Below are 26,087 nucleotides of genomic sequence, written 5' to 3' on the forward strand. Positions count from 1 at the left end.
GGACTCTTATTTTGAAAGGCAACAGGCCGGAAGTGCTATGTCTGTAATGCACTTGTCATGCATGTGTAAACAGGTGTACGACTTTAAGATAGGCTAACGTTTAACTCTTTATGTAATGGCTGCATTAAGCTACCAACTCACTAGAGATAAAATGCAGAGGGATTTCAGCCCGTCATCATTAAAGGTGCTATATGTAACAATTGGCCACCTCTTGAACTCCAAACGAAAAGCGCTGCTATCTTTCGCTGCTGTTAGCTAGTTAGCTTAGTTAGCTGTGGTGCTAGTGGTCGGGACCAAGGATGTTGCATTACATCTGGACACAGTGTTGGTGGCGCTCTAGAGACTTCCGCCGGCTAACTTCCGGTTTAACGCCCGGCTAGCTTGAATAAAAAATATAATGCTTGAACCTTGTGGCTCATCTAGACTTTCAGAAATTTATTGGGCCAATGGCTCAACTTATGATAGTCAAACCAGTCAATTTCGCAGCGTTGTGACGCTAAAGAAAAATTAGCCCTGGTTTCACAGCCACGTCTTTCACAATGTAAGCTTATGGGAAAAAGTCTTTGGCTTGGCCGCTACAAAAGTTGGCTTCAAGGCCTGGCGCTCTTCCTGGGGTGGACCAAGTCATAGATTCATATAGAAGAAACTAGATACGAGATTGCCTCCCATTCAAACCAATGTGAATTGCTCGCCTAGCGCATACGCCAAAAAATGGTTCTGGCTTCCGCGTTTACTTCCTGGTTATTGGGCCCATTGAATATGAGCAGTAAAGTTTCCCCCACTGGCCCCACCTCCCGCTTGGCCCATAGACTTCACATTGTGGTGGTGTTTTCTGAGCTTATTTGAAGTTTCACAAATATAAAACCATAAAATCATTACCATGATATGAGACAATATATCATCTTAGATTTTGAATATTGTTATATCGTGTTTTAAAGGCTGCATAACCCTAATTATCTGAACTTGTGAAATGTACATTAACGATTACTGTTTTATCAAAAATGCTTGCAAAACCCAGTCCTAGCATTTATGAAGTGCTTTTGAGGAGATTTCAAAATATGGAGATTGCAACATAGCCTAAAAATATTGCAATCCGCCATATTGCCCTGTCTTATGTCAGATGTTGCTGATATTGATATCAGGCTATTGATGATATTGGCTGAAAATAAACCAATTTAAGTCAAGATACTCATCTGAACTCTCTTGTGTTCAGCAAAGCCAAAAAACAAACTAAAAACAGCATTCAGGATCCAAGTAAATGTCTTTTGTATTGATGACTTATAATTATTTTTCCCTCTCAGGTTACCATGTTACTTTTGAAGTTTTTGATTCGCGACCTCCTGCATGTCCACCCGAGTTCATGAACATCCCGGTCCCAAAAGGTGACCCTGTCTTCGATCCCGCTGCCACCGGAAAAGTCCTGCTGCCTTTCCACAGAGGAGTGTGGGACAAAGAGTCCGGCCAGAGTCCCAGTAACCCTCGCACACAGGTGCTGATTATCGACTTTTATCAAACAGTAAATGTGAAGTAACAGTTTAGACAGTCACATTATACCGTGTTAAATATAATCTCCCTCTCCTTAAGTGCACTAATGTGAGGGAAACAAATACAATGCAGGTTAACTTGGTGACGGCATGGATAGATGGCAGCTCCATCTACGGCCCTTCCTCGTCCTGGTCCGACTCCCTGAGAAGCTTCTCTGGAGGGCTCTTGACTTCAGGCGCTGAGTGGAACATGCCAAATCAGGCAACAGGACACAGTTTCATGTGGAGCGCTGCGGACCCCTCCACAGGAGATCATGGACCTCAGGGCCTTTATGGTGAGACATTTTAAACTTTATACTTATACGGTTATTGTACACATAGTAGCAGAAGGTGAGGTTTATATCAACAAGAGAATTGGATAAATATTTGATGGTTGATTGACAGGTGCACTAAACTGACTCCTATTGTGTACCGATGATTAATGTTGACTAGGGTTCAAAATAGGTCAATGATGTTAGATTTATGTTAAGCCTCAAAAGTTGCTTAAGAGATAAGAGACAAGTAATACCCAGTTGTCCACAATGATACACAGCTTCACAACCCTAACCCGAACAGCAATTTTCCATGTGAGTAGGTCATTCTATGTGGAAACTTATGTTGCTACGTAAGATTAAAACTATTCGGATGCTTAGATTCCGTTCAGGGTAAATATGTGTTAGTGTTTGTTTGGGTGAACTATGCCTATAAACAATCGGGTATCTGTGTGTGGCAATACCCACCCAATCGAAAAAAAAAACAAACTGCAAGAATTTGTATGCAATATAATTTCACCCACGTCTTTCTTGATCGGGGTTGCAGCCTCTGAGTCTGACTCAGAAGAGGGCCCAGCCTGACGTGTGCTATGACTCTTTAATTATTGTGTAAATGGCTTGTTACGCTCACCGCAGTAAATCCCTCTCTCTATAGCATAGAGGATGCCGCAAAGGTGTCATAAAACCAGTGTTTTGTTGCTTGTTTTGTTAAAGGTGTGTAGTTATTATCTGGGGCGGAGACGGAGGATCTACTCCTGTTGTCACACTTCCTTTGTCACCTCCTTAAAAACAAACAGCCAAATTATCATCCCATTAGTGGTTAAAGAGACTCATCAATCAGTGTAATGGGGGCGTGACACCATACTGATGTGGTGCTGAACATTTGTGAATTTTGCGGCAGTTTTCTACATTAAAACATTACATGTACAGCCTATTCTCTGTTGATGGTGTTGTAAATATAGGGATGTTTATTTTTATGATCGAAAAGCAGAATTAAACTATAAGACTAATGTTTGTGCTATTTTCTGTTTTCAGTGTTGGGAAATGCCTGGGCCAATGAGAACATGTTCACGGCAGCAGAGGGGATTATCTGGTTTCGCTACCACAATTATGTCGCCTCCAAACTGCATGAGAAACACCAACAGTGGTCAGACGAAAAGCTGTTTCAAAACGCCAGGAAGACCGTCGTGGCCACATTCCAGGTAGAGGGAAAATTTTCCGTGTAATCCTGTCGCTGCACAGGTGCTGATTAAATTTGCACTCTGGAAAGAAGAACCAGGTTGCATCAACACCAGGTGGTCGTGATTTTATGGATGAAATTGCTGGTTTTAGTTCGAGTCTGTCCTCTGCAAGACCTGTCAAGAACATACATATTAATTACTTATTTACTGCTATTTATAATCAAATAATATTTTTGGTTATATCAAATTCAAAATAACGAGTTTTATAGTTATCTAGATAAACAAAGTATTTAAATTCAGCTTGCAGGATATATTATTATCAAAACGCACTCAAAAAAGCCGCCATAACTTTATTCCTTCCTATTTTCTCCACACAGAATATTGCTCTTTACGAATGGCTACCTGCATATCTTGGAAACAAAACACTTCCTCCTTATCCAGGTAAGAATCATCCAGAGTGCATGTGCGTACAAGTGGAGGGGAACAGGTAATGCACCGGTGCCCACAAGCCGTGGTGAGGGTGAGCTATCGTTGGTGGTGTTTGACAGATATGTGCTCTGTCAGCAAAGCGTCACACTGAGTCTCCTTCTTCTGCTGAATAAGCACCCACAGCTGAAGAAAGTTAAAGGGACTCTGGTCAGATGAGACCATCATCTCAACCACTCCTCATTTTCACAGCTATACTGCTTTTGTTGCCTCACTTTGACCACTTGAATGATGATATAGGCTGTTTGGGTGCCGAAGGATTGTAGTTTATTTTGTTCTCTTTCTGCTGTCTTGTATTATGTTCAGATTTATCTGTATACAGGTTGTGGTGGAAACTATTATTTCCCTTTGTAGAGAAGCGAACAAATAAAGGATGGATCAACAAAAGATTGTCTTTTGTATTATATAATAGAACAGTAAAACAATAGAGAATAACAGAGTCAATCTAGTTCAGCTGAGAGGTCAGCGCTTTGCACACCAGGGCATTATGTAAGGTGAACGATGGATGGTAAAATATGTAAGGTGAAAAGGTAACGATAATATGTGAAGTGAAGGGTAATCATGCATTTTGCTACCACACAGGTTACCAGAAGTTTGTGGATCCGGGGATTTCTCCTGAGTTTCAGGCTGCTGCTATAAGATTTGGCATCACTATGGCCCCACCTGGTGTTTACATGAGGTACTGTTCACACATTGTGAAAATCCAAAGCTCACTATTCTTAATAGGCTTTAGTTGAATGTAATATTATCAAGTGCTGCTATGTACTAAATGTTGGAAATAAAACCCTCCACACCGGCTCTCTTTTTTCCTACAGAAACCGAACCTGCCATTTTCGGGAGACTGTCAACATAGATGGCAGCTTATCACCAGCATTGCGTCTTTGTAACAACTTTTGGAAACGTCAGGTATATACGATCATTTACATTCATGTACTTGTGTTTATCACTACAAACCATTTCGGACTTCGACCGCAGACTCTCCTGATTGTCATTCCAACCATATGCAGCTGGTACACAGTGAAACACAAATGTTCCTCCAGGACCATGGTGCTCCTTAGAACAACACAACAAGACTGCACAAAACAGCCTAAGACTACACCAACATTAAAGCTACACAAGGCTACCTAAAAATGCACGTGTGCAAACATGTACAAACAGCTCAAGACCATGCAAACACCCCCACAATCTACCGCTGATGCAGCTTAGTTTCATTACATTGGAAGTAGTAGTATAATTAGTTTTGAAATTAGAACAGGCCAAGTCACATTTAGTACAATTGTTTATTTATGGAGACAGTGGAAAAGTACAGAAGGAGAGCAGCAGAAAAAGCTCTGGCAGGATTTGACCCAGGATCTTTGTGGCATCAGAAAGTAAACCACTGTGTGTCTCTGAGCAGAAATTGGAGGATATATTTTGCCATTGTTTTATTCACAAATCACATTACATGTATTTCTGTGGCGAAAACTGCATACATTTCTCTTCGATAAATGTACAGTTAGGCGTTTCATTTTATAGTTGATGCTTGCCTATTGAATAATAACGATATCTCTGTTCTGTTGAATATAGATAATCTAAAGCTTTTACAAGGATTCAGTGAGCTAATACTCCTTGTTTCTCTACAAAGTATCCCTCCAAAGAATTTGTTTTGAAAGCCACGACTATAAGACAGCTGGTGTATTTTGAAAGGACACCTATTAGAGTGAGGACATATATTAAGTATTGATTGTGTAAATTATATTTTAATGCCTTTGTAATTTTGTTTCCAGAGTCTCAATGTGAAGACAGGCCAGGACGTAGACGACCTCATCATGGGCATGACTTCTCAGATTGCAGAGAGAGAAGACAACATTGTTGTGGAGGACCTGAGAGGTGTTTAACCCTTCTTCTTCATTACCTGAATCAAATATTAGAATTCTGAAACAAGTTTATTGCCAAGTTGTTTTCACATACACAAACTTGTCTTGGTGCTGTGATGCATAACAGTCTTTTTAGAATTTAGAAGAAAAGAAAATTCATACCATGAAAGTCAAGCAATTATAAATATAAAGTAGAAATTTACAATAAACACTCTACATAAACATTCATTCACAGTTATTGAAGGCATAAACAAATATTCAGAGCTGTGATCTGATTTGCACCCTGACAGACTTCATGTACGGACCCCTAAGGTTCACCCGGACAGATCTGGTGGCCATGACGGTCCAAAGAGGAAGAGACTTTGGCCTGCGTAGTTACGCTGAGGTCAGAAAAGCTCTGGATCTGCCTCCCATCAACACATTTGAAGAGATAAATCCTGAGCTCAACAGCGCAAACCCACAGGTAAAACCTCGAGTCAGAGAATGATCAAACATGAAAGGCATAAAAAAGTTGAACAGTAATCCAGTGAATTAAAGTGTGTTTTGTGTTCTGCTCCAACAGTTACTCCAGGATGTTGCAGCACTGTACAACAGAGACATCTCAAAATTGGAGCTCTTCCCTGGAGGACTGCTGGAGTCTCTCGATGGTCCGGGTCCAGTTTTCTCTGCCATAATCCTGGACCAGTTTGAACGCATTAGAAACGGAGACCGCTTCTGGTTCGAGAACAAACAGAATGGGTGAGCTCCCTCTGGATGGACTTTAAAAATAGAAATAGCTTCGTCTGACCCTACTGTGTGATTGATCTCATATTAATGTCACATGTCATCTTACTGCAGTTGTGTTTTCCAGTTTGTTCACAGATGAGGAGATCCAGATGATCCGCAATGTGACCTTTCATGACGTCCTTATTGCAGTAACAAGTGCAGAAGCCACTCATATACAAGATAATGTGTTTTTCTGGCATGATGGTAAAAACATGACTTATGTATTTGATACATAAACAAAGGATTTATTTAGAATCAGTAATATAGTTAAAAAAAGGATTAATAAAATTGACTCTGTTGCTTTAGGTGACCCTTGTGCTCAACCCACGCAGCTGAATGCATCAATGCTCTATCCCTGCACTAATGCTACCAAACTTAATTACTTTGATGGGAGCCAAGCTGGCTTTGGGATATTTATCATTGTCCTGTTCCTCTTTCCTGTTGGTCAGTATCATACGCACACATCCATCTCTTTTCACACAGCAATAATACGGATATCATTTATCAACAGTTCTTGTTGTGTAACTGATCCGTTGTGTTTATTTTACTTCCACAGTTAGTTTGCTCGTGGCTTGTATGGTGGCATATCTCCGCAAGTACAGGTACAAGAAGTTCCAGAGAAGAAGAAAAGCTGGCGACAGAACAGAGGGACCAGCTGTGGGAATCACCGGTATGAAATCTGTAACCCCCAAATCACAAATACATATTTTTCCTCATACTGTAGTGCTTTTTATCCGTCTGGATTGTTTTGGTGTGAGTTGCCGAGTGTTGGAGAGATGTCTGCTCTCTCTTGAATATAACAGACCTCAATGGCGCTGTAACCTTACATTAGCCTCTTATCTATGAGTAGATGTTTGCTTCCTTCTCCTCGGTGATACAATTGGTGGATCTAGTTTGATTTATATTATGTGAGCTAAAAAACAGTCAGTTAAACTCATTATAAACCAGAAGGGCACAGGCTCATAGTCTACTCCCCTACTGAGGATAATATCTGCAAGTGCATCCATCATATATGTGTGTATATTTTACCAAGACTGTTAAATATGATTGTGCCTAGCTGAAGCCTCAATTTGGATGTATTGTTAGTTGCATGATATGTGTGTATTTAGGTTTCTGTAGCCACACCTTAGTTTAAGAAAAAGGCATTGTTACGATTGTGGTGATGCTACAGTTGTACTTGTTCTCCCATGAAACCACTGTCCCAGAATGCTCCGTAACGACTGCCTTCTGTATGAGGTTTGAGCAACTACATGTGTCGTCTACCCCAGAGCATCAGTGGTACCTGTGAATGTGGCTTATGGAGTCATCGTATTTCTACAATTGGCTGTGTTTTGTCTTTACCGAATGTTACTTGCATCTGCTGGATTTTACGATGCATGGCATTTATTCCGCCAAGGCCAAATGACCTATCTCACATTGTTAACGATAGTGGTAAATCATTTGTGTGTCCGACACTTGATTTAGATCCACTTCAAAATGCAATGGGTTCTTCATCCTTGACCCATTCTATACCCTTCCAGCAAGTTAATTGAAAATCAGGCCAGTAACTTTCCTGTAATCCTGCAGACAAACAGACAGAGAAACAAACAAACCAAACTGGAACCATAACCTTCTTGTTAGAGATAACAAGCTGAGCTCAACTGATAATTAGAGGAGGTGACCATCTGAAACCAAAATTCCTTTGCTATTTTCTCTACTAGTGGTAGTTCCTGTAATATTACACCTGTATTTATCCTCATCCACAAGCTTGTCTCACATCCCATTCTCATTTTGGTCTCCAGCCTATGAGTGGCAGGGCCGGAGAAAACCTCTGCATCCTGTCAGCGTGGAGGTTGATGAAAAAAGGCTGCAGGTCTTCGACAGATCTGGAGCCGCTCAACGCTGCCTCAATCTGGCCAACCAGGAACAACTGGATGTCCTTCTTTCCAACAACCGTAATCATAAAGCTCTGCTGCTCAAAGTATCAAAAGAGTACGACCTGGTGAGTAGATGGAAATAAGAGGGGATGGTTTGCACAATTAGTCTCTGATTCAGGTTGGAGCAAAGGAATGCTTTTAAATAATGTTGCGTCTATATAACCAAATTCTGTGCTCATATTTAAGCTTGTTCGCAGTTTAAGCACATCAAAGGTTCTCACTTGTGCAGTGAAGTTGTGTTTGTTGCTGCCAGCATGATTCTGCAGATGTACCTGATCTCCATCTCCCTCCTGTCCTGTTAATCTACTGATGCTCCCTGTTTACACGTCCAGGTGCTGTTTTTTGATGACGAGAGCAAACGTGCGGCATTTGTCAAGCACCTACGCCTGGGGGTGACAGGCATTGCGCAGGAGATTAGAGTGAAGGAGATGAGAGAGGAGGAACTGCTGAAGGAGGCTTTAACCAGAGAGCAGAGGGCTCAGATTGTGGAAACTTTCATTCGGCATGCTTTCTCTAAGGTACTGTCAGCCTCTGGATGATTACTTCATCCTCCACTCTGTCACAGCAGCAGGAGCTTAAGCTCGGCCACAAAATGTCGTCAATGCTTGTTTGAGGTCAAATTAAGTTGGACCTCCCGCCAAAAGAACTAATTGTTGGTCTCGATGGTGAGCTCATCCATGATGGACGTACAGTAACCTCAGTTCACGTCGGAGGTATTACTGATGACACTATGGTGAAATAATGACACTGTCTCTCTGGTACACAGGTCTTGGAAATAGAGAAGTGTGACGCTGGAGACATGAGTGGCATTTCCCGCAAGAAAGCCAGAGAGGTTCTGCAGTGCGAGCTGACAGCGTCTGAGTTTGCTGGTGCACTGGGCCTCAAGTCTGACTCCTTATTTGTGGACTCCATGTTCACACTAGCTGATAAAGATGGAAATGGTTACCTCTCCTTCCAAGAGTTTCTTGATGTGATCGTTATCTTTATGAAAGGTAAAAATGCACGACTCCAGAGGACTATAGCTGTCATCCAAGCACTATAAATGTAAAATTGTAAAATGAATGTCAGCTGCAGTTGGAGGATTTAAATTCCAGGTAGATGGTGTGAATTATTTTGAGGTTTGTTGTTTCAGATTTAATATAAAGAGCAAAACTAATGCTAATATGTTTCTAGTTTTTCTTCTCAAAGCTGAGGATTTGTGGAGAAATTTCATTCCTTTTATATCCCATTTATTTATTCATATTAAACATAATACAAAGAGTTTTTAACAGGTTATAAAATAGTCAGGTGCCTCTATATGACATACACAAGCAAACAAGGCCATCGGTGAGAAGATTGGCTATTTCTGTATAGTTAGTATACTTATTCTTACTGCCTGCTGAGGATGAAACAAGCTGCTCCGTAGTCTGGTGGTATGATACTAAAACAAAGTTTTCTTTATTTGACCATCATCATATAACAGTTATTAATCTTACACCACGCGTCCTTCATACAGCTGTGTTAAAAAAGAAGAAAGTATAAAAAAAAATGTTGCTTCCTTCTTTCATTTGCTTTCACAACAAGAGCATATGCTAGCCAGATCAAGATCCTTAGATACAAAGAGATGCTGGTCATACCACTTTTGTCCACAGGGGCCACCAGAATCAACAAAAATCAATGTTCCTTGTAGCTGCTTTAAAATTATGATAACAATGAAATGTTTCCATCATTAATAAGAGTAGAAAAGTGTCCAAAACGGCATAAAGACGATCATTTTAGACCTTCACCTGAAACTAATAACAATCAAATTCATTTTGATGTGTTGCTGCTCTCTCGGGATGATCTACTGTCCAGCTGCAGATGAAATTAAATGTACAAAACACATCAATTAATAAATCAAGTAAAGAAAATTCCATGTCATTACAGGTTTTATAGATTGATATGTAGATTACGACAGCTAAGAATGAGCATGAATGTCAGGTCTGATTTTTAAAATTTCAAAATCATAAACCAGTAATAAGTCTAGTCCTACATTGTGACATTAATGATACTGTGTGTTTGTTTAAACAGGGTCTCCTGAGGAGAAATCCAAGCTCATGTTCTCCATGAATGACATTGGTGGAACCGGTTACTTATCAAAAGAAGAATTTGCCAGGATGCTCAGGTTTGATCGATTTCTCTTTTTTTCATGACTGCATCTTTTTTTCTTCCATCTGATGGTTCATCTTCAGCCCTTTTGATGTGCTGCAGGACTTTCATTGAAATCTCCAACGGCGCTCTGTCAAAGAGCCAGGCAGAGGACGGCATCAAGGCCATGATGCAGGCCGCAGGCTTTGATAAAAAGGAGAGAATCACATGGGAGGACTTCCATTTCCTCCTGCGGGACCATGAGAAGGAGCTGCAGTTTGCTCAACTTAATGTTAAAGGTTGGAGAAAGTTTTGTCAAAGAACTTTTTTTAATCCTCATTTCTCTGACCTTGTCTGATGAATCTCTATGTGTGTGTGTGTGTGTGTGTGTGTGTGTGTGTGTGTGTGTGTGTGTGTGTGTGTGTGTGTGTGTGTGTGTGTGTGCGCAGGGATGGAGAAAGCGGGGAGGAAGCGGCTGAGTCGGGACATGAGAGTGTCCTTCATCTGTCCAGCTAACAGGTAAGAAAATAGGACACACAGGCTGTAATCACTCATCCAGATCACAAATATAACAACTGCTGTTCGTCACTATAGATACAAACAATGATTCAGTACGGCTGTTTTACTGTTTGTTTTTTTTTGTTTGCAGCAGCAACAAGACATATGGAGAGGAGCTACGAAGACGGAAAAAGTTTGTTCCTTGTTGAATTTTTCTATTCCTGTAAATGACTTTTGAATGAAAGTTGAGCAATCTGTCGATTGCTTTCCTGATTTTCTTGAAATGTCAATGTTTCCCAAAGCCCAAGATGATGTCCTTAAATGTCTTGTTTTGTCCACAACTGAAGATATTTACTTTACTCTCATAGAGGAGTAAAGATATGAGAACATATTTACATTTAAGAAGTGAGCTACTCTGAAATTACTCAGATAATTGTTGATTAATTTGATAGTTGATAACTAATCTATTAATTGTTGCAGCTTTACTTCTGATTGTTGTCTTACAGTACTTGCTGGTCAGTAACCCTGCAGCTAAATGACGGACAGAACACACAATATTTACTGAATATAATCTGAGGAATTTGAATATTTTCAGGTCGACTGTCAGAACTCCAAACGTCTATGTGAAGCCAAAGCGTGAGCAGTACATCAGGAACCCAGTCCAGCAGAAGATCCAGCAGTTCAAACGTTTCATTGAGAATTATCGCCGTCATATTGTCTGCTTCATCATCGTTTACGGCATCGCAGCTGGTGTGGCCCTTGAAAGATGTTACTGTGAGTAGAAATCATTTGTCTCCTTGTTCTGCTTACTCATGTTAATGTTTCATAGTCTCTCTTTACCTTTCAGCCTCGTATGTCTCTGGTCAGTTTGAGCCTTTTCTGAAGCGACCTTCTAAAACATTGTTTTCAGACTACGCTCTGCAGGCTGAAACTACAGGCCTCCCTGAGACTTCAGTGGTGGGCATCGCTGTCTCCCGTGGCACAGCAGCCGCCATCTCCTTCTTGTTTCCCTACATGCTCCTCACCGTGTGTCGAAACCTCATCACGCTGTGCAGAGAGACTTTCCTCAACCGATACATCCCCTTTGACGCCGCCATCGATTTCCATCGCAACATGGCCATGACTGCCATCATCCTTACAGGTTTTCAAATGATGGAAACCTGAGTTGTAATGTTTTCACCTTTTTAATTTTTTGTGCACATGAGCTCACTCCTGTTTCTATCCTGAATGCAGTTGTTCATAGTTTGGGCCATGTGGTCAACATCTACATCTTCTCCGTTAGCGACCTCAGCATCCTGTCTTGTATGTTCCCCAAAGTCTTTTCAAACAACGGGTAATGTTTGAAATATCTGCCTGATTTTTGCAGCAATTTGTACAATTTGCAGAGAGTTATTTTGGCTAATTTACAATCTGTTTTCATTTTAGGTCAGAAGTTCCTATGAAGTGGTCATGGTGGTTCTTTGAAACTGTTCCAGGTATCACAGGAAACTGATTTTAGACCTTCAGTGGTACATGGACTGTTCGTTATATTATGCTATAATTCTGTTTTTTGTCTTTTTCCTAGGAATGACCGGTGTCCTGCTTCTCTTTGTGTTTGCATTTATGTATGTTTTTGCTTCACACTATTTCCGTCACATCAGTTTTCGTGGGTTTTGGATCACACATTCCCTCTACATTGTCGTGTACACTCTTGTAAGTACTTTTCTGAATTTAAAATACCCTAAATGCACTCTGCATTCAGGTGGCTTTTATGATGGGAGGCAGGTTTATGAATCGGGAAATTCTGGTTTTTGTTTTCATCTGACAGACAATTATTCATGGCAGTTACGCCCTGATCCAAGCGCCTCGTTTCTACATTTATTTACTCCCACCTGCACTGCTCTTCCTGCTGGACAAACTTATCAGCTTGAGCAGGAAGAAGTTGGAGATCCCAGTGGTCAGAGCTGAGCTGCTGCCTTCAGGTGACATTTACAATTCCTTGAAAATCAGCTTTAAAATGTCTCTTCTTGATTTTATTACCCTTTCCATCATCAATGACGCTTCACTCTTTTCCTTGGCTGCCCTATCTGTAGGTGTGACACATCTGGAGTTCAAGCGACCACAGGGCTTCGTGTACCGTTCAGGCCAGTGGGTTCGCATTGCCTGCCTGATGTTGGGCACAGATGAGTACCATCCATTCACACTGACTTCAGCCCCTCATGAAGAGACCTTGAGCCTGCACATCCGAGCTGTGGGGCCCTGGACCAGCCAGCTCCGAGAGCTCTACACTGAAGAAAGCCTGATTGAGCTCGGAGCCTATCCAAAGGTAGGTCAATGTGTTATTTTGTGTTTGTGAATGGTTTCATCTGTAGCTCCATATATTATCATTACATTATTTTTTTTTCTTTTCATCCTAAGCTGTACTTGGATGGCCCGTTTGGTGAGGGCCATCAGGAGTGGACTGACTTTGAGGTGTCTGTTCTGGTGGGAGGAGGGATTGGAGTCACCCCATTCGCCTCCATCCTCAAAGACCTGGTGTTCAAGTCCTCCATAAAGTCCAAGATTCTGTGTAAAAAGGTGCTGCTTAAAATCAGCCTGGTGTACATTTCTTCTTCTTGATTTACAATTTATTTATGCAACAAGCTCACTGTACATTCGCTGATTGTTTGAAGGTGTACTTCATCTGGGTAACACGGACACAGCGTCAGTTTGAGTGGGTGTCAGACATCATCAGGGAGGTGGAGGAGATGGACACGCTGGAGCTGGTCTCAGTCCACACTTACATCACCCAGGTGGCCGAAAAGTTCGACCTCCGCACCACCATGCTGGTGAGATCTGCAGTTCCTATTTCCACAATAAAAAAGAAAAAAAACAGGATACAAGGAGTGCTGCTCGGTTGTAGAAAATGGTGTCCCTCTGGTGCTCATCAGTTTTGGGATCTTGTTCTTTCAGAATCGTAGAAAAAGTCTGAGGCACTCAAGAGGATAATGAGTTAAAAAGCCTTTAATTAATCATCAGGACACTACAAAATGGCTTCCTTTGGGCTCTTACATTTATAGGTTAGCAGAAAGGCTTTTTAACTCATTAACCTCTTGAGTGCCTCAGACTTTTTCTACGACTCTTAAGGAAAATAGGAAGTTGACTAGTTCAACTTTTTGGGAAATATGATATTTAAATTGAAATGAATGAATTAAAAAAAATAATAAATGGAAGCCACTGATGATTTCCCCCTGTTGTCTTTTTATGTGTGGGCAGTACGTGTGTGAGCGCCACTTCCAGAAGGTGTGGAACCGCAGTCTCTTCACCGGCCTGCGGTCCGTCACCCACTTCGGCCGTCCACCCTTTGTGTCGTTTTTCAGCTCGCTGCAGGAGGTTCACCCTGAGGTCAGTCCTTCATTCATCTCCAGCTATCTTGTATTTGTCTGAAACTTCACCCAGCACATCAGCCTGAACAAAATTAATTACTTTAATTAACTAACTTTACTATTTTTTTCTGCAGGTGCGTAAAATGGGTGTGTTCAGCTGTGGACCACCTGGACTGACGAAGAACGTGGAGAAAGCTTGCCAGCAGATGAACAAGAGGGATCAGGCTCATTTTATACATCACTATGAGAACTTCTAACTTAACTCTAACAGAAGGGGAGATGAGATGCTTTACTCTGAAGAATACAAGTTACTGCAGCTGTCTCTGCATGTCTCATGTAAAGTGAATGTGTCTTCTTCACATCTTTATTCTCTAATCATAAATATTCATTCCTAACAGTTAAGAGAAGTCTTATTTCATATATATATCATACAAATACAGGGTTTTATTCACAATTTCTGCCAAATCATCATGTCAGTTTTAATTTGTAGTTTACTAGCTGTCATTGTTTGTCAGTTCAGTCTGTGCTTTTGTTATCATAATGTACGATCGATTTTTTTTGTCATTGATTTCTTGTGCTTTTGTATGAAATATCTTGAATGAATAAATTAACATTTTAACAATAGATTCGTAACACTGTTATGTCTGAAGGAAGCTTCCTAAAACACAGTTAGAAACATTTTAAGTGCAACACTCAGCTCAGAGATCTAACAGTAGTACTTTTAATGTTATGTCCTTGTTGTGGGACATTTGATTATGTAAGGACCTGTGGGGTTTTGTGCAGTGGAAGTTCTCTAAATTCTGCTGTCGGCTCCTTCTGCTGCTTCTAGCTGTTGGACTAAAATTACACTTGAGTTGACTCAAACTCCCAAATTTGATTTGTTGGTTGAGTGATGAGCCAGACAGCTCCTCCACCCAGAGGAAGACGTAATAGTGAAAATGTAGATTTTCTTCAGGAAGATGAATTGTTTGCTATTAATCTCTGGCAAACTGCACTTCACATTGTTGTACTTGATATTTGCCTAATACAGTGAGTGCGGTCTGTACAAATGTCACTTCACTGTGCAAAAACAAAGGGTTGCACACACTTGTTTGCTTATCAAACACATTTAAGATATGAAGGGTGTATGCGCACAGTGAATGAAATGAGTCAATATCACGGCAGCCGTGTGAAACTGAAAAGTGAACAGAAAGAAATAACAAACTCACTCGACCACAGAAGTATTTGTATTTTTTGTTTAAATTTCACTGTCAGCTTCTGGACATAGGTCTGAGTGTGTGTGTGTTATCAGGCAAACACAGCCTCTATTCTGATGCAGTGTCTCGAAGCTTCCTCGTTTACAAAATAAATAAAAATCAATATAAAAGTTTACAGTGGGCAGTCTGCAACCTGATGTATACAATTCATCTCCTCCTCAATTCGTTTATTTACTCAGTAGTTACACTTCAAGCATGCTCTCTCCGTCAGGAACGCCCTTCTCTCTTCACACAGTTACACACACACACACACCTGGCAGCTGCCCAGTTCAACCACTGACCTGGTGGCCACTGAGCCACCAGGTCAGAGGGGGGTCATGGGCCCTGAACAGGAGTATCTAAGCATCTGTAATGAGGGAGGAACAAGCAATGATATTTTATTTTTTACACTCAAATGTATTCAGCCAGTTAGGAGATTGAACTGACAACCTTGTAACTCAAATACAAAACTGTGTCAAAGCTATTGAATATAATTTAACACGTCATACCACCGTTACTTCCCAGAACCTCAATCACCTTTTCGCCTACATCAGACCACACACTAAAAACCTGGGTGTTATATTTGATGATGAGCTTAGTTTTAAATTCTGCGTTCAGTTTCTTCCATCTCAGAACCATCTCCCGTCTGATAGGGGTCGACCGATATGCCTTTTTTCAGGGCCGAGAAAGAAATCAAGGAGAATGAAAACTGAAATTCAAAGTACAATTTAGTACTGTTCTTAAGTTTAATTTTTTAGGTACTTGGGTATTTCCATTTTCTTCTACTTTATACTTCCTCTCCACTACATTTGATACATTTAGTCACTAGTTACTTCAGATTCAGATTATTCAGTGTTATTTATTATTCAGGCTATTAATTGTGACGTTACCAGTCAGATATTGTTGTGGGCGGGACATTGTGCGAGACGATGCTGCATCAGAGCCAAGAAGCACATTTTTAAAAGAGTTTATTTTAGACAGAAAAATCCCTGATACTGATAATTGGAAAATGCTGAATCTCGGCCCAATAATCAACCAGGGCTACCCTCTGATCTGGAAAGTGTCATTCATGAGCTAACATCGTCCAGGCTGGACTATTTTAAGTCCCTCTACCAAGGTATTACTCAGGCTACCATTTCCCGTCTACAACTAGTCCAAAACACTGCAGCCTGCTTATTAACAAGGTCCAAGAAAAGACACCACATCACCCCCGTTCTCGTTTACATTTCTCTCCATCTCTCCTTTAATTTAATCAGATTAACTGGGTTTTAAGTTATGATTTAAATATTTTTTTGTTTGGTATTTATCTTGCCGTATTCCTTCAACATCTGCTATTCACTCACCTGCAACTACTTTAATCTTGCTGTACTATGTACATATGTGTCTTGAAGTTTGTATGTATATACATACAGTATCATATGGTGTCTATCTTTGTGCTGCAAAACGTGTTTGTTTTTAAAGTGCCATATCAATAAAATAAACTTGAAACTTGAAGCCTTCTCATCACAAGCCCAGTTTATTTCATGAGTTTTCATTCTGTAACACTACAAATCACAGGACTCACTTTAAAACTACATTAAAGCAGTTCAGCACTTAAAAGAGTACTGCTGCCTTCATAATCTGAGGCGAATAGAGTTGAGACGATTCCCTGTTGTCTTGGCCTGAATAAAAACACTGATCCTGTGACTCTTTTCCTACTAAAGCTGGTTTTCCTTGAAAAGTTGTGCTGAATGCAGATAGGATATAAGTGCTCAGTCAGTGAGCGAGATGAGTGATCAAAGGATCTCCAGATCTGATGCAGGATTCTTGATGCGCAGGAGGGAAGAGAGTTTATCGTGCAGCTATCAGAGGTCAAGGAGGAATGTTTTTCTTGGATGGGATTTTTGATTGAAACTGTGGGAGAAATATCTTGTGAGGCCAGAGTGTTCTGGACCTTTCGATGAAAAATATCTAAAGGGAAAAAATATAATATCTAAAGGTCCCGAACATTCTGGCCTCACAAGATATTTCTTCCACAGAAACAATGTTCCTTGTGACATTATGGGAAGCAGGTAGTGTTCGTTTACCATCAAGTCTATTAGATATCTATGACATTTACTTTCTTATCCTGATAAACTTACCGTAAATGAAAATGTATTATCCTCAGTATGTTCTGTTCTCGTCTATCTGGAATTATTTCGTGCGACGCCTCCGTTTATTCATCATTATATTCTCATTTAAATCAATCTAATCTAATCTCATATTCCTTCTGATTCCCTGGAAAGAGATATGTGCAGAAACAAATAAGGTTAGGGTTAATGTGGCAAGACTTATAAGAAAACCAGACACCTTTTGTTTGACATGGCTCCTGCATTATTTACCTTGTCTACAAGAGCTCGCCAACACTTGTAAAGCTGCCATATAAATGTCTGGCATGCTGAGTACAGCTGGTCAAACAGAAGTTGAACCATGAAGTCAGTAAGTAGCTGACATCACTGTATGACTCGTCTTACAAGAAATCCAAGCAAATCAAAACTGCTGCGTAACTCCATGTGCCATTACTGAGAAAACTGATAAGCCCAGCTGTTGAGCAGAAAGAGACCAAGAATGTGACTGTCAGCTGAATAATAGGAGGGCAAACAGGACAGCCTTATCTAAATAAGTATCCAGCCTGACTTCATACTCATGATCATAGTATCATATATCAACTTTTTACTGATAATTGATAAGCCTTTTATTTATTTTATCAGTGGAGGAACATTCTTGTTAAAACCATCATTTGGAAATGTTATTATACAACAAAGGGATTACATCATTCACACGGCTGGCAGGAGCAGAGTGAAATTTTCCATCATGACAAATTGAACTGTGACCTCGACTCGCTTACAAAGCAGCTACAGAAACAGTTAAAGAAAGAAAGGCTACGATGTTTATTGACTGCCCAACACTTATATAAGTTGTAAAACCTTCATTTCATTACATTACAGTACATTAAATAAAAATGTCTTTTGTCACAAACTTGACATAATACTTTAAAAAACAATAAATAGATGCTACACTCTTTGTTTAGATAATCACATATGTACCAGTATTAACACAACTGTTGCTGTGTCTGCTTCATCTGTCTTGTCCAGTTGAACACATTTGCTAGTTTAAGGTATTGTTAAGGTTGGGCAATGGAAACTACTCCACAACTCCATCCACCATCCACACCTTTACTTTAGACCTGGCTACATAAAGGGCACTTTACCTCCTGAGGGGCACTGAACGCTGGCGCTGGACATAAATCGTGAGGTAGGCTGATGAAATGTTCAGTGATTAAAGTGATTAAAGTTAATATAACAATGCCCATCACGTTGATTATTTTGACTGCAGTATTTCTTTTAAAAAGGAAAACACTGACAGTGTAATGACTGCACTCTGGCTAGTTAGGCCTAGCTTGATCATTCACACACACATTCATTTATAAACCAGTATTTCTCAAACCATACCTCAGGTGCCATGCACAGGTAGGCTATTGCACAAAGTAAGCATTTAAAGAGCCTCTTCACCTAATGCACATGTGAAGTTCGGTTTATTTGTCATGGAGAGCACTATACTGCCTGTGAGGACATCTTCTGGACCTCTGAGCTTGCTGAAGTCTGAGAAAATAAACATGCCGGAAAATTCAAACATTGGTGTTGCTACACAATTCACTCCAGTATTGATTTTTTAAAGCATTTTTTTGCTGTGAACATGGAGTGATTTGGAAAATGGAGATTTTGCTTTCAAGGCCTGAGATTTTCTCTCTCCCTCGTCACCTTGACACATCCATTGTGTTAAAGAGGGGAGGGAGGCATTTTGTAGAAAATATGATGTAAAGCTGAAAATCATTTATATGTTGAGTTCATCGCAGTCTGGTACTCGTAGACGTACACGTCGGTCTTGGCTCAATAAGGATTAACTGATTTCTTACAGAACAGCCTTCGGGCTTGTGCAACATCATCTCTGTGATCTTTGACATGCTGAAGCAGAACAGGTGCACACATAAGCCTGATAACCTTCACCTTTTATATCAGACAGCTGTTGTGTAAGCATGCAGCTATTTGGATCATTTCATAATGTACTGTGAAATATTAAGGAATGATTGGGCAATTAGATAAGGACTTTTTGTTGAAACTGACACTGAAGAAACAAACACTATCTTTTTAATGTGATTCATGGGCTAATAGTGGCCCACTGATAAAAAAAGATTTTAAAAAAAGGAGGCGACCACAAATTAGAGAACAATGAATTTCAGGCACCAGAGGCATGAGCCAAGTTAAACTTCTGTGGTTCAGCAGCTGATAGGTAATTTACCTGATGCAATGTTGACGCTGTAAACCTCCATCCTCACAGATAACTCACATGAATACTATTAAATGATACATCGTAATAATATATTCTTTTAATCGTTTTAACAAAATAGGTTAAAAACAATAAATGCCACTGAAACAGTTTTCTGTCTCTGTGCTCATTCCTCGTGGCCCCGAGGTGATCCCCTTATAAAGAGACTGCGGTGTCACAGATGGGGTCCACAAATTCAGCACTCAGTTCTAGTGTAACACTTCAGCAGTTTGACTTATGCAAATTAAGTAGGCATTTCCCCCAAATTAGCATTTTTAGTACAGAGTTTACTTTTGGTGTGACTGTCTCCTCTGCAGCTCAGCAGGGAAATGAAGGGCTCATTTGCAAAAACAACGTCACCGATTTTATTTGTTTTCCTACATCATGTTTTTCAATCTCAAACCTGGATTCATCAGTCAAACTGACTGAACCAGACTGCCTAACTGGTTACACTGGTTACAGATATGATCCTCCGAAGTTTCCATGATTTCAGATAGTGACCTCAGTCTAATGATTGTTTTGTACAAACCAAACAATCATTAGATTGATGCAGAAAATAATCGTGACAATAATTATATGTTGCAGTCAAAAAAAAAAGCGACTACAGAAGCAAAATCCTGCTTTTACTCCAGTGTAAATACGAAAATAAAGAACTATGATGACTTTAATAATCCTGTTACAGTCAGGCAGAGGTATTTTGGGGTCATAAAATGGCATCTGACTACTTCCTGCCGCTGTCTATGCAACACTCACTGATCGAATGGCACCCTCTTCTGGTAAAGTGCAGGCCGCCCTCCATCCTCTCACACAGCAGCTGGAGAAAATGTGATTCAAGGTCACGCTGCTTTGTGCTGCATTACTCTTTTTTTTAATAGATTTCCGGTACAATACATTAAGCTCCCCTTTAAATGCCCTTGTTCCATTCTATTATATGTTAATGCCTCTCCTCAAAGCGAGCCTGACATCTCAATGTAACGGGTCAATGCCCATCACAAAATGTTTTAATCTCGCTCTAATCAGGTGTCACATTCACGGCAATAATAACCAGGAAGGTGAGTATTTGGAGGGCTGATCAGCAGACTGCTGAGTGGAGCAGCTGGGAGTGAGGTGCCTTGCTCAGGGGCAGCTTAAAAGTTTGTTGTATTCACAAGGCGTAGTGGATTGGAGCCTCACAAGCCTTCTTTTGTAAGTCCCTGATGATTTTCCCAAAATAACTGTGGAGTTTGTGACATGTTGTTTTAAATTATCTTCAAGAAGGTGACAGAGGGGAGAAACTAGTTGGACATATTTTAATCAAAGGGGGCATATGTTGATTAAATGACAACTTAAGAAGCTAAAATATTTGATCCTCCAATGAGATGATGTAAAATATGTTGAGGATGTCTGCGCAGTGGTGAGCAGTTTGCATTGGTGTACTTAAGAGTCTGTTAATCTTCTTAGTGTCAGTAAGTACCCAGCTAGAAATCAGCTACTGCCCAGATTGTCTCTTCCTGCCCCAGATAAACGACTCAGACAACAACAAAGTGAGCCTCGAGGAAATATGTGGCATGGTCGCTTCCCTGGCATGAAATATGCACCTCCCCTCCTTTGGGAACTGCATTGACAGAGCCGTGGAAGAAGTTTTGGTGGGTCTCCTCAACTTGAAGATGTTTGGCAGCGGCACCAAGAAGTGGTTTGTGAAGAAACAGAAGAGGCAGCCGCAGAGGTCTGGCAGGAGGCCATGCACCAGGAAGAAGAAGAGGTGGGCAGCTAAGATCCTCAAACAGCACAGACAAAAGATCCTGAATGACTTGGACATCAACAGCGTGCTCCCCCACCTGGTGTATGAGAAGGTTTTCTCGCTGGGGGAGTACAAGGAAATACTGGGACAAGAGTCCAGCAAGAAACGGACGGAGATATTCCTGGACCATCTGTCCTCGAAGGGGCCTGCTGCATTCTGCTCATTCTGCTCTGTTTTGGAGGAAGTGTGTCCCCACCTGCTAACCTCCTTTCTGTTGGAGGGGGAAGGTACAGTCATTTATTAACCACTGATTACATCAATGAGTAACACTAGGCTGCTGCTAACGATTATTACATCACTAAACACTACATTAAGTATTTTCACAATTAATCGATAAATGTAGCCTATAAAATGTCCAAACATTGCAACAAATGCTTATCACAATTTCCTTAGAGACAAATTGACGTCCTCAGATTGCTTGTTTTGTTCAACCAACAGTCAAAAACCTAAAGACTCCTCATTAACTATCACAAATGACAAAGAAAAGCAGCAAATCCTCACATTTAAGAAGCTGGACACAGCAAATGTTTGACATTTTTGCTTGAAAAATTAATAAAATAATAAATTTTTGATCGATTAATCGATTAATCGACTAATTAATTGCTAAAGTAAATAAATAGCACAGTACTCAAAGGTCACAGAGGGCTGTGTGTTCCTGTTTTCTTTAAAAAAAAAAAACCTTTCAAAGAACATAACAGAGTTTCAGCTCATTGATCTGTAGCTGCTCTCCACTTATTTCTCCACTTATCTAGTGTTACATTTAATCTTCTTTGAGAAATTGAAAAAAGCTGAAAAACAAAATAAAAGAAAAGAAGAAAACTACTTTGCAGTAAGCCAGCGCCACAGACTAAGAGCCAGCAAAAATAGCTTCTTAAATCTGGATGGCTGAGGGGATTACTGAGCCGCCAGCGTTCCTAACTGGCCTCTGACAACATATGGCCTCAGCGCGGCTGCAGTCTGCAGGGCCTCGTCTCTGCTGCGCTATTCCAGATCAATATGCTGTACTTACATTTACATAAACCTGAGCACTCTGAAGAAAATGACTCGCATTTACAGCTCAGCGAGTGTCTGCTTATCTGCGGCTAATATCCCTCATTTAAGAACTTGTGAGTCCTCCTGCTTACTCATCCATTCAGCGGAGAAGACGTGTAAATTAAGAGAGCTATAAAAAGTGACTAACATATTAATCTGTTCCCACAGATGGTGCCCCAGGACGGGGCAAGAAAGGGGGCCTCACTGTGCCCCCAAACAGTCCAGGAGAGCCACCTCTGTGCTCCCCTCCCATGTACACCGACCCTGTGTTTGACTCCAGGTGAGAGCCACTTTACATATCCCCGATGTTGTTGTTGATGTTTTATGAGTTGATAAAATAAATCTTGTGTTTTCCAAAGCACCTTAGACAAACTAAATCTGAGTGATGAGGTCACATCTGAGGCTTTCATTGACACATTGGAAAATGTTCTCGTCGTCTTGACCTCATCTCACGCATGGACTGTTTCTTTTTCTTAAGACTGGATCGTTTTAGGCATCTAACATGTGTGGGGCTTGCAGTTAACAAACCACCGTCTCTGCTCTCTTATTTTCCGATTACTTATTCTGGTACTAAAAGTTTAAACATGCAGAATACGACAAATTAAAGGAAGAGCTCCAATAAATGTGAATAACAAACATCAGCATAACAAATGCAGATAATTCCCTGCATAATACAGTTTGAAGAGTATGAAGCACCCAGGGGAGATTTTGGTTTGATGCATGTTCTAATTTATCTGTGTCTTGTTGCTTCGCATGGCTAATGTGTGGTCAGTAACAGTATTTTTGCTCTGTTGCTTTATGATGATTTGCATGGCTGCACGTCCCGAGAGCTCAATGTTGTTGATGTTTTGTTGCTTCCTGTTGCTCTGCATGATTTTCTGCACTGTCTTGTGCATGCTCATTTTGTTGCTTTGCTTTCACATTGATTATTTGAGAACACTGGGGCAAGGCCTTTCAGTGTCGAGCTCGCATGTTCTCCCTTGCATGGGTTTCCTCTGGGTGCTCCAGTTTCCCCAACTATCAGTGATCGGTCAGTGCCCTTGACAAAGGAGTTCATTGTAGTCTTCTTCTTCTTCTTCTTCTTCTTCTTCTTCTTCTTCTTCTTCTTCTTCTTCTTCTTCTTCTTCTTCTCTATTTTGCCAAAGGACTGCAGTTAAAAATGTCTGGCTAACTGGCACATTTACAGAAGAAGAAGACAAGACACCAAGTCCCTATGGACTGGAGCTAGTGCTCCCACTGGAAATGTTGATTGAAGTGTGCTGTTCTTATAAACACATATAGAATTAAAGAATGAAAAGTGTGTTTGACAGCGCTCTCATCCAAACACCAAAGAGGGAATATGTGTGTAACTCACTCACAGCACCTTAGTGAGGTTTTTCTTTTTGTCGCACATCTGAAATTTGACTACCTTGGCAGAAGAGATCTTCCCCAAGTGCAGGCCATTGCAGCACTTTACTCATGTCTTAAAATGGTGATACTAAACTACATACATACATAAATGAAAGGACACAAAAGAGGAGCATAAAATGACATCTGCAGAGCTTTTCTTTTCCGGAGCAGTTCGGTACACCGCTGCAGAGTCCGCTGTGAGGCTCCTTCTGTCACTGTGTGTCAGGCCCTGTGAACACATCACGACTGAGTGATGCGTGTGTGTGTGTGTGTGTGTGTGTGTGTGGACCCTGGAGGGGAGAGACAGGGACATGTTGACAGTGTGTTTATATGTGTGTGAGTGTGTTAGAGTGACGTAGAGTGGGTGATGCCTGAAGTGACGGAACAGACAAGCTGATATGCTCCCTAGACCGTTAAGGAGGCCTCTTAAATGTATGACAGCTAAGTCAGCATGGAGACAGCTATCCCAGTGGTCTGGCCTGGGGCACTGACACACACCAACACGCACACACAAAAAACACAGACAGGCTGACACGAACACAGCATAGCAGCACATACAGTCAGAATAGTCACAGAGCTCCCTCTGAAGATGCAGTACGCTAACAAGGAAACGTAAGTCTTCTTGAAATGTCGTTTCAGAGTTAGATGTTTTTGTACGCAGGTCCCTTGAGCACAGCTGTGTATGATGACGCTCGTTGGATCCTAACGTCTCCCACATTGTATGTCAGGAAAGGCAGAGCTCAGAGAAGGATGTTGCTCTTGTGCTTTTTGATTCATGCTTGTTCAAACACAGTGAGCGAATCAAGTGTCGGGCAAGCATGACTGCATGTATATCTAGATAAAAACGGCATAATCTTTTGTTTATTCACTCTTAGGAGAAGTAGGACAGAAACTGCCTAAAGTCATGGATGCTTGGCTTCGAAATTTGTGTGCCAGCATGCGTCCCTGTGTGACAGAGTGAAGCATGTCTGCAGCCGTGCTTGTTATAAATATGGAAACAACCTGGGAATATTTTCCTCGTGCGGTGTGAGTGTTTTATTTTTTTTCTCGCCCCTCTGATGTGCACACTTTCTCTGATCCACAGCGGAAGAGCAGATTGATTGTCAGCTGTGAGGGTTCAAAGAGACACTGTGTTTATTAGTTTGGCTTTTCGTGTCCGCCTCTGGTCAGTATCCTGCTGACTGAGAGTGAACATGCAGCATTTAATCACATCTCTGGGCTTCTGTCTTAAAGGGCACAAAGGACCTATGTATCACTGTGAGAGAAGCAGGGAAACTGATGTGAGAATCGAGGGTCCTCGACTGCCATTTTGTTTTCACGAGGCTCTCGTAGTTTTTAAGCAGTGACCTGAGTCCGAACTCTAAAATTAAAGTGCTGATTTTAGTGCATTAAACGCACGGTTACGCAGAAATATTGATTGGATAACTGCAGGATGTATCACTTTCTCCTCCAGAGGATGTGTGTGTGATCCACCGCCGTGTGTTCGGATCTGCGGCCTTATATGTATGTGTGAGGCTGCAGCGATGATGTAAGTCACCGTGCCTTCATCCATAAGTGGAGAAAATGAGATGCTGGCAGGTTGAGAAGGAGGTGGAGGAGGAGGAGAGGAGAGATTAGCTGTAGCTGTGAGGTTATGCTTCTCTGTGCTGATGACTCACCTCACAGCACATAGAGAGAAAGCACTGCGACAGCGCCGAGGTGTGACTGTGTGTGTGTGTGTGTGTGTGTGTGTGTTTCATTACTCTTGTTCTTCTTGGTGCAGTGCATTCATGTGAAGAGGACTTTCTCTGTGAACTTCTCCTCTTTGTTTGGTGCAAAAGTAATAAATCACAGTGTTACAGCGGTAGTGGTTCTTAGGGCTTTCGTCCAGGTTTGTCTCCTCTGGGAGCAGCCTCTGAGTCCTACAAACCAGCTCTGAAGGGGTTTTATTTTTTTTGCTGTGCAGAATAAAAGTGGACAAGAGAGTCTAAGGACACAGGAAAGAAGGGCAGCCCCGTCTGTCCTATTTACACGCTGGGAAAAAAAGTACTGTAGTGTGTTATGAGCGCACACGTGTGCCTGTGCAACTCTGAGCGTGTGTGTGTGTGCGCGGTGTGCAATAAAAGATGTCAGCAGTGGGTTCTCATGTGAGAAGGGTAATGATGGGGCAGGCTGCTCTGAGGCATCACTGTGGAGATGCAGAGGGGGGGATGCCAATGTGAAATCAAAGTGCTGCAGTGGAGTATGCATGGGTATGCAGTGGGCTTCAGACTGCAGCACAACCGCTGACCCACTGCTGTCTCAACGCTTCCCCACTGACACACTGCTACTGGTTCCCATAGACGCTCCCCGTAATGTGTGTGTGTGTGACAGATAGAGAG

General features: G+C 41.2%; 1 protein-coding gene across 1 annotated transcript; it reads left to right on the forward strand.

Annotated features, from left to right (window-relative positions):
* Window positions 1–1,345: 1,345 nt before the first annotated feature.
* On the forward strand, window positions 1,346–14,571 carry duox (dual oxidase). The gene is made up of 30 exons (XM_073472229.1): window positions 1,346–1,489; window positions 1,618–1,819; window positions 2,831–2,997; window positions 3,354–3,417; window positions 4,045–4,141; window positions 4,278–4,368; window positions 5,229–5,331; window positions 5,609–5,781; window positions 5,881–6,056; window positions 6,169–6,287; window positions 6,390–6,527; window positions 6,640–6,753; window positions 7,865–8,064; window positions 8,332–8,517; window positions 8,766–8,991; window positions 10,049–10,142; window positions 10,229–10,404; window positions 10,555–10,624; window positions 10,755–10,796; window positions 11,199–11,377; window positions 11,514–11,744; window positions 11,837–11,936; window positions 12,029–12,078; window positions 12,168–12,295; window positions 12,411–12,564; window positions 12,676–12,908; window positions 13,001–13,159; window positions 13,255–13,410; window positions 13,838–13,966; window positions 14,082–14,571. The coding sequence occupies exons 1-30, from the start codon at window positions 1,361–1,363 to the stop codon at window positions 14,202–14,204; spliced, it is 4,209 nt and encodes a 1,402-aa protein (XP_073328330.1). The 5' UTR covers window positions 1,346–1,360; the 3' UTR covers window positions 14,205–14,571.
* Window positions 14,572–26,087: the final 11,516 nt, after the last annotated feature.

The sequence above is a fragment of the Pagrus major genome, chromosome 8 (assembly GCF_040436345.1).
Source record: "Pagrus major chromosome 8, Pma_NU_1.0".
Taxonomy (NCBI): domain Eukaryota; kingdom Metazoa; phylum Chordata; class Actinopteri; order Spariformes; family Sparidae; genus Pagrus; species Pagrus major.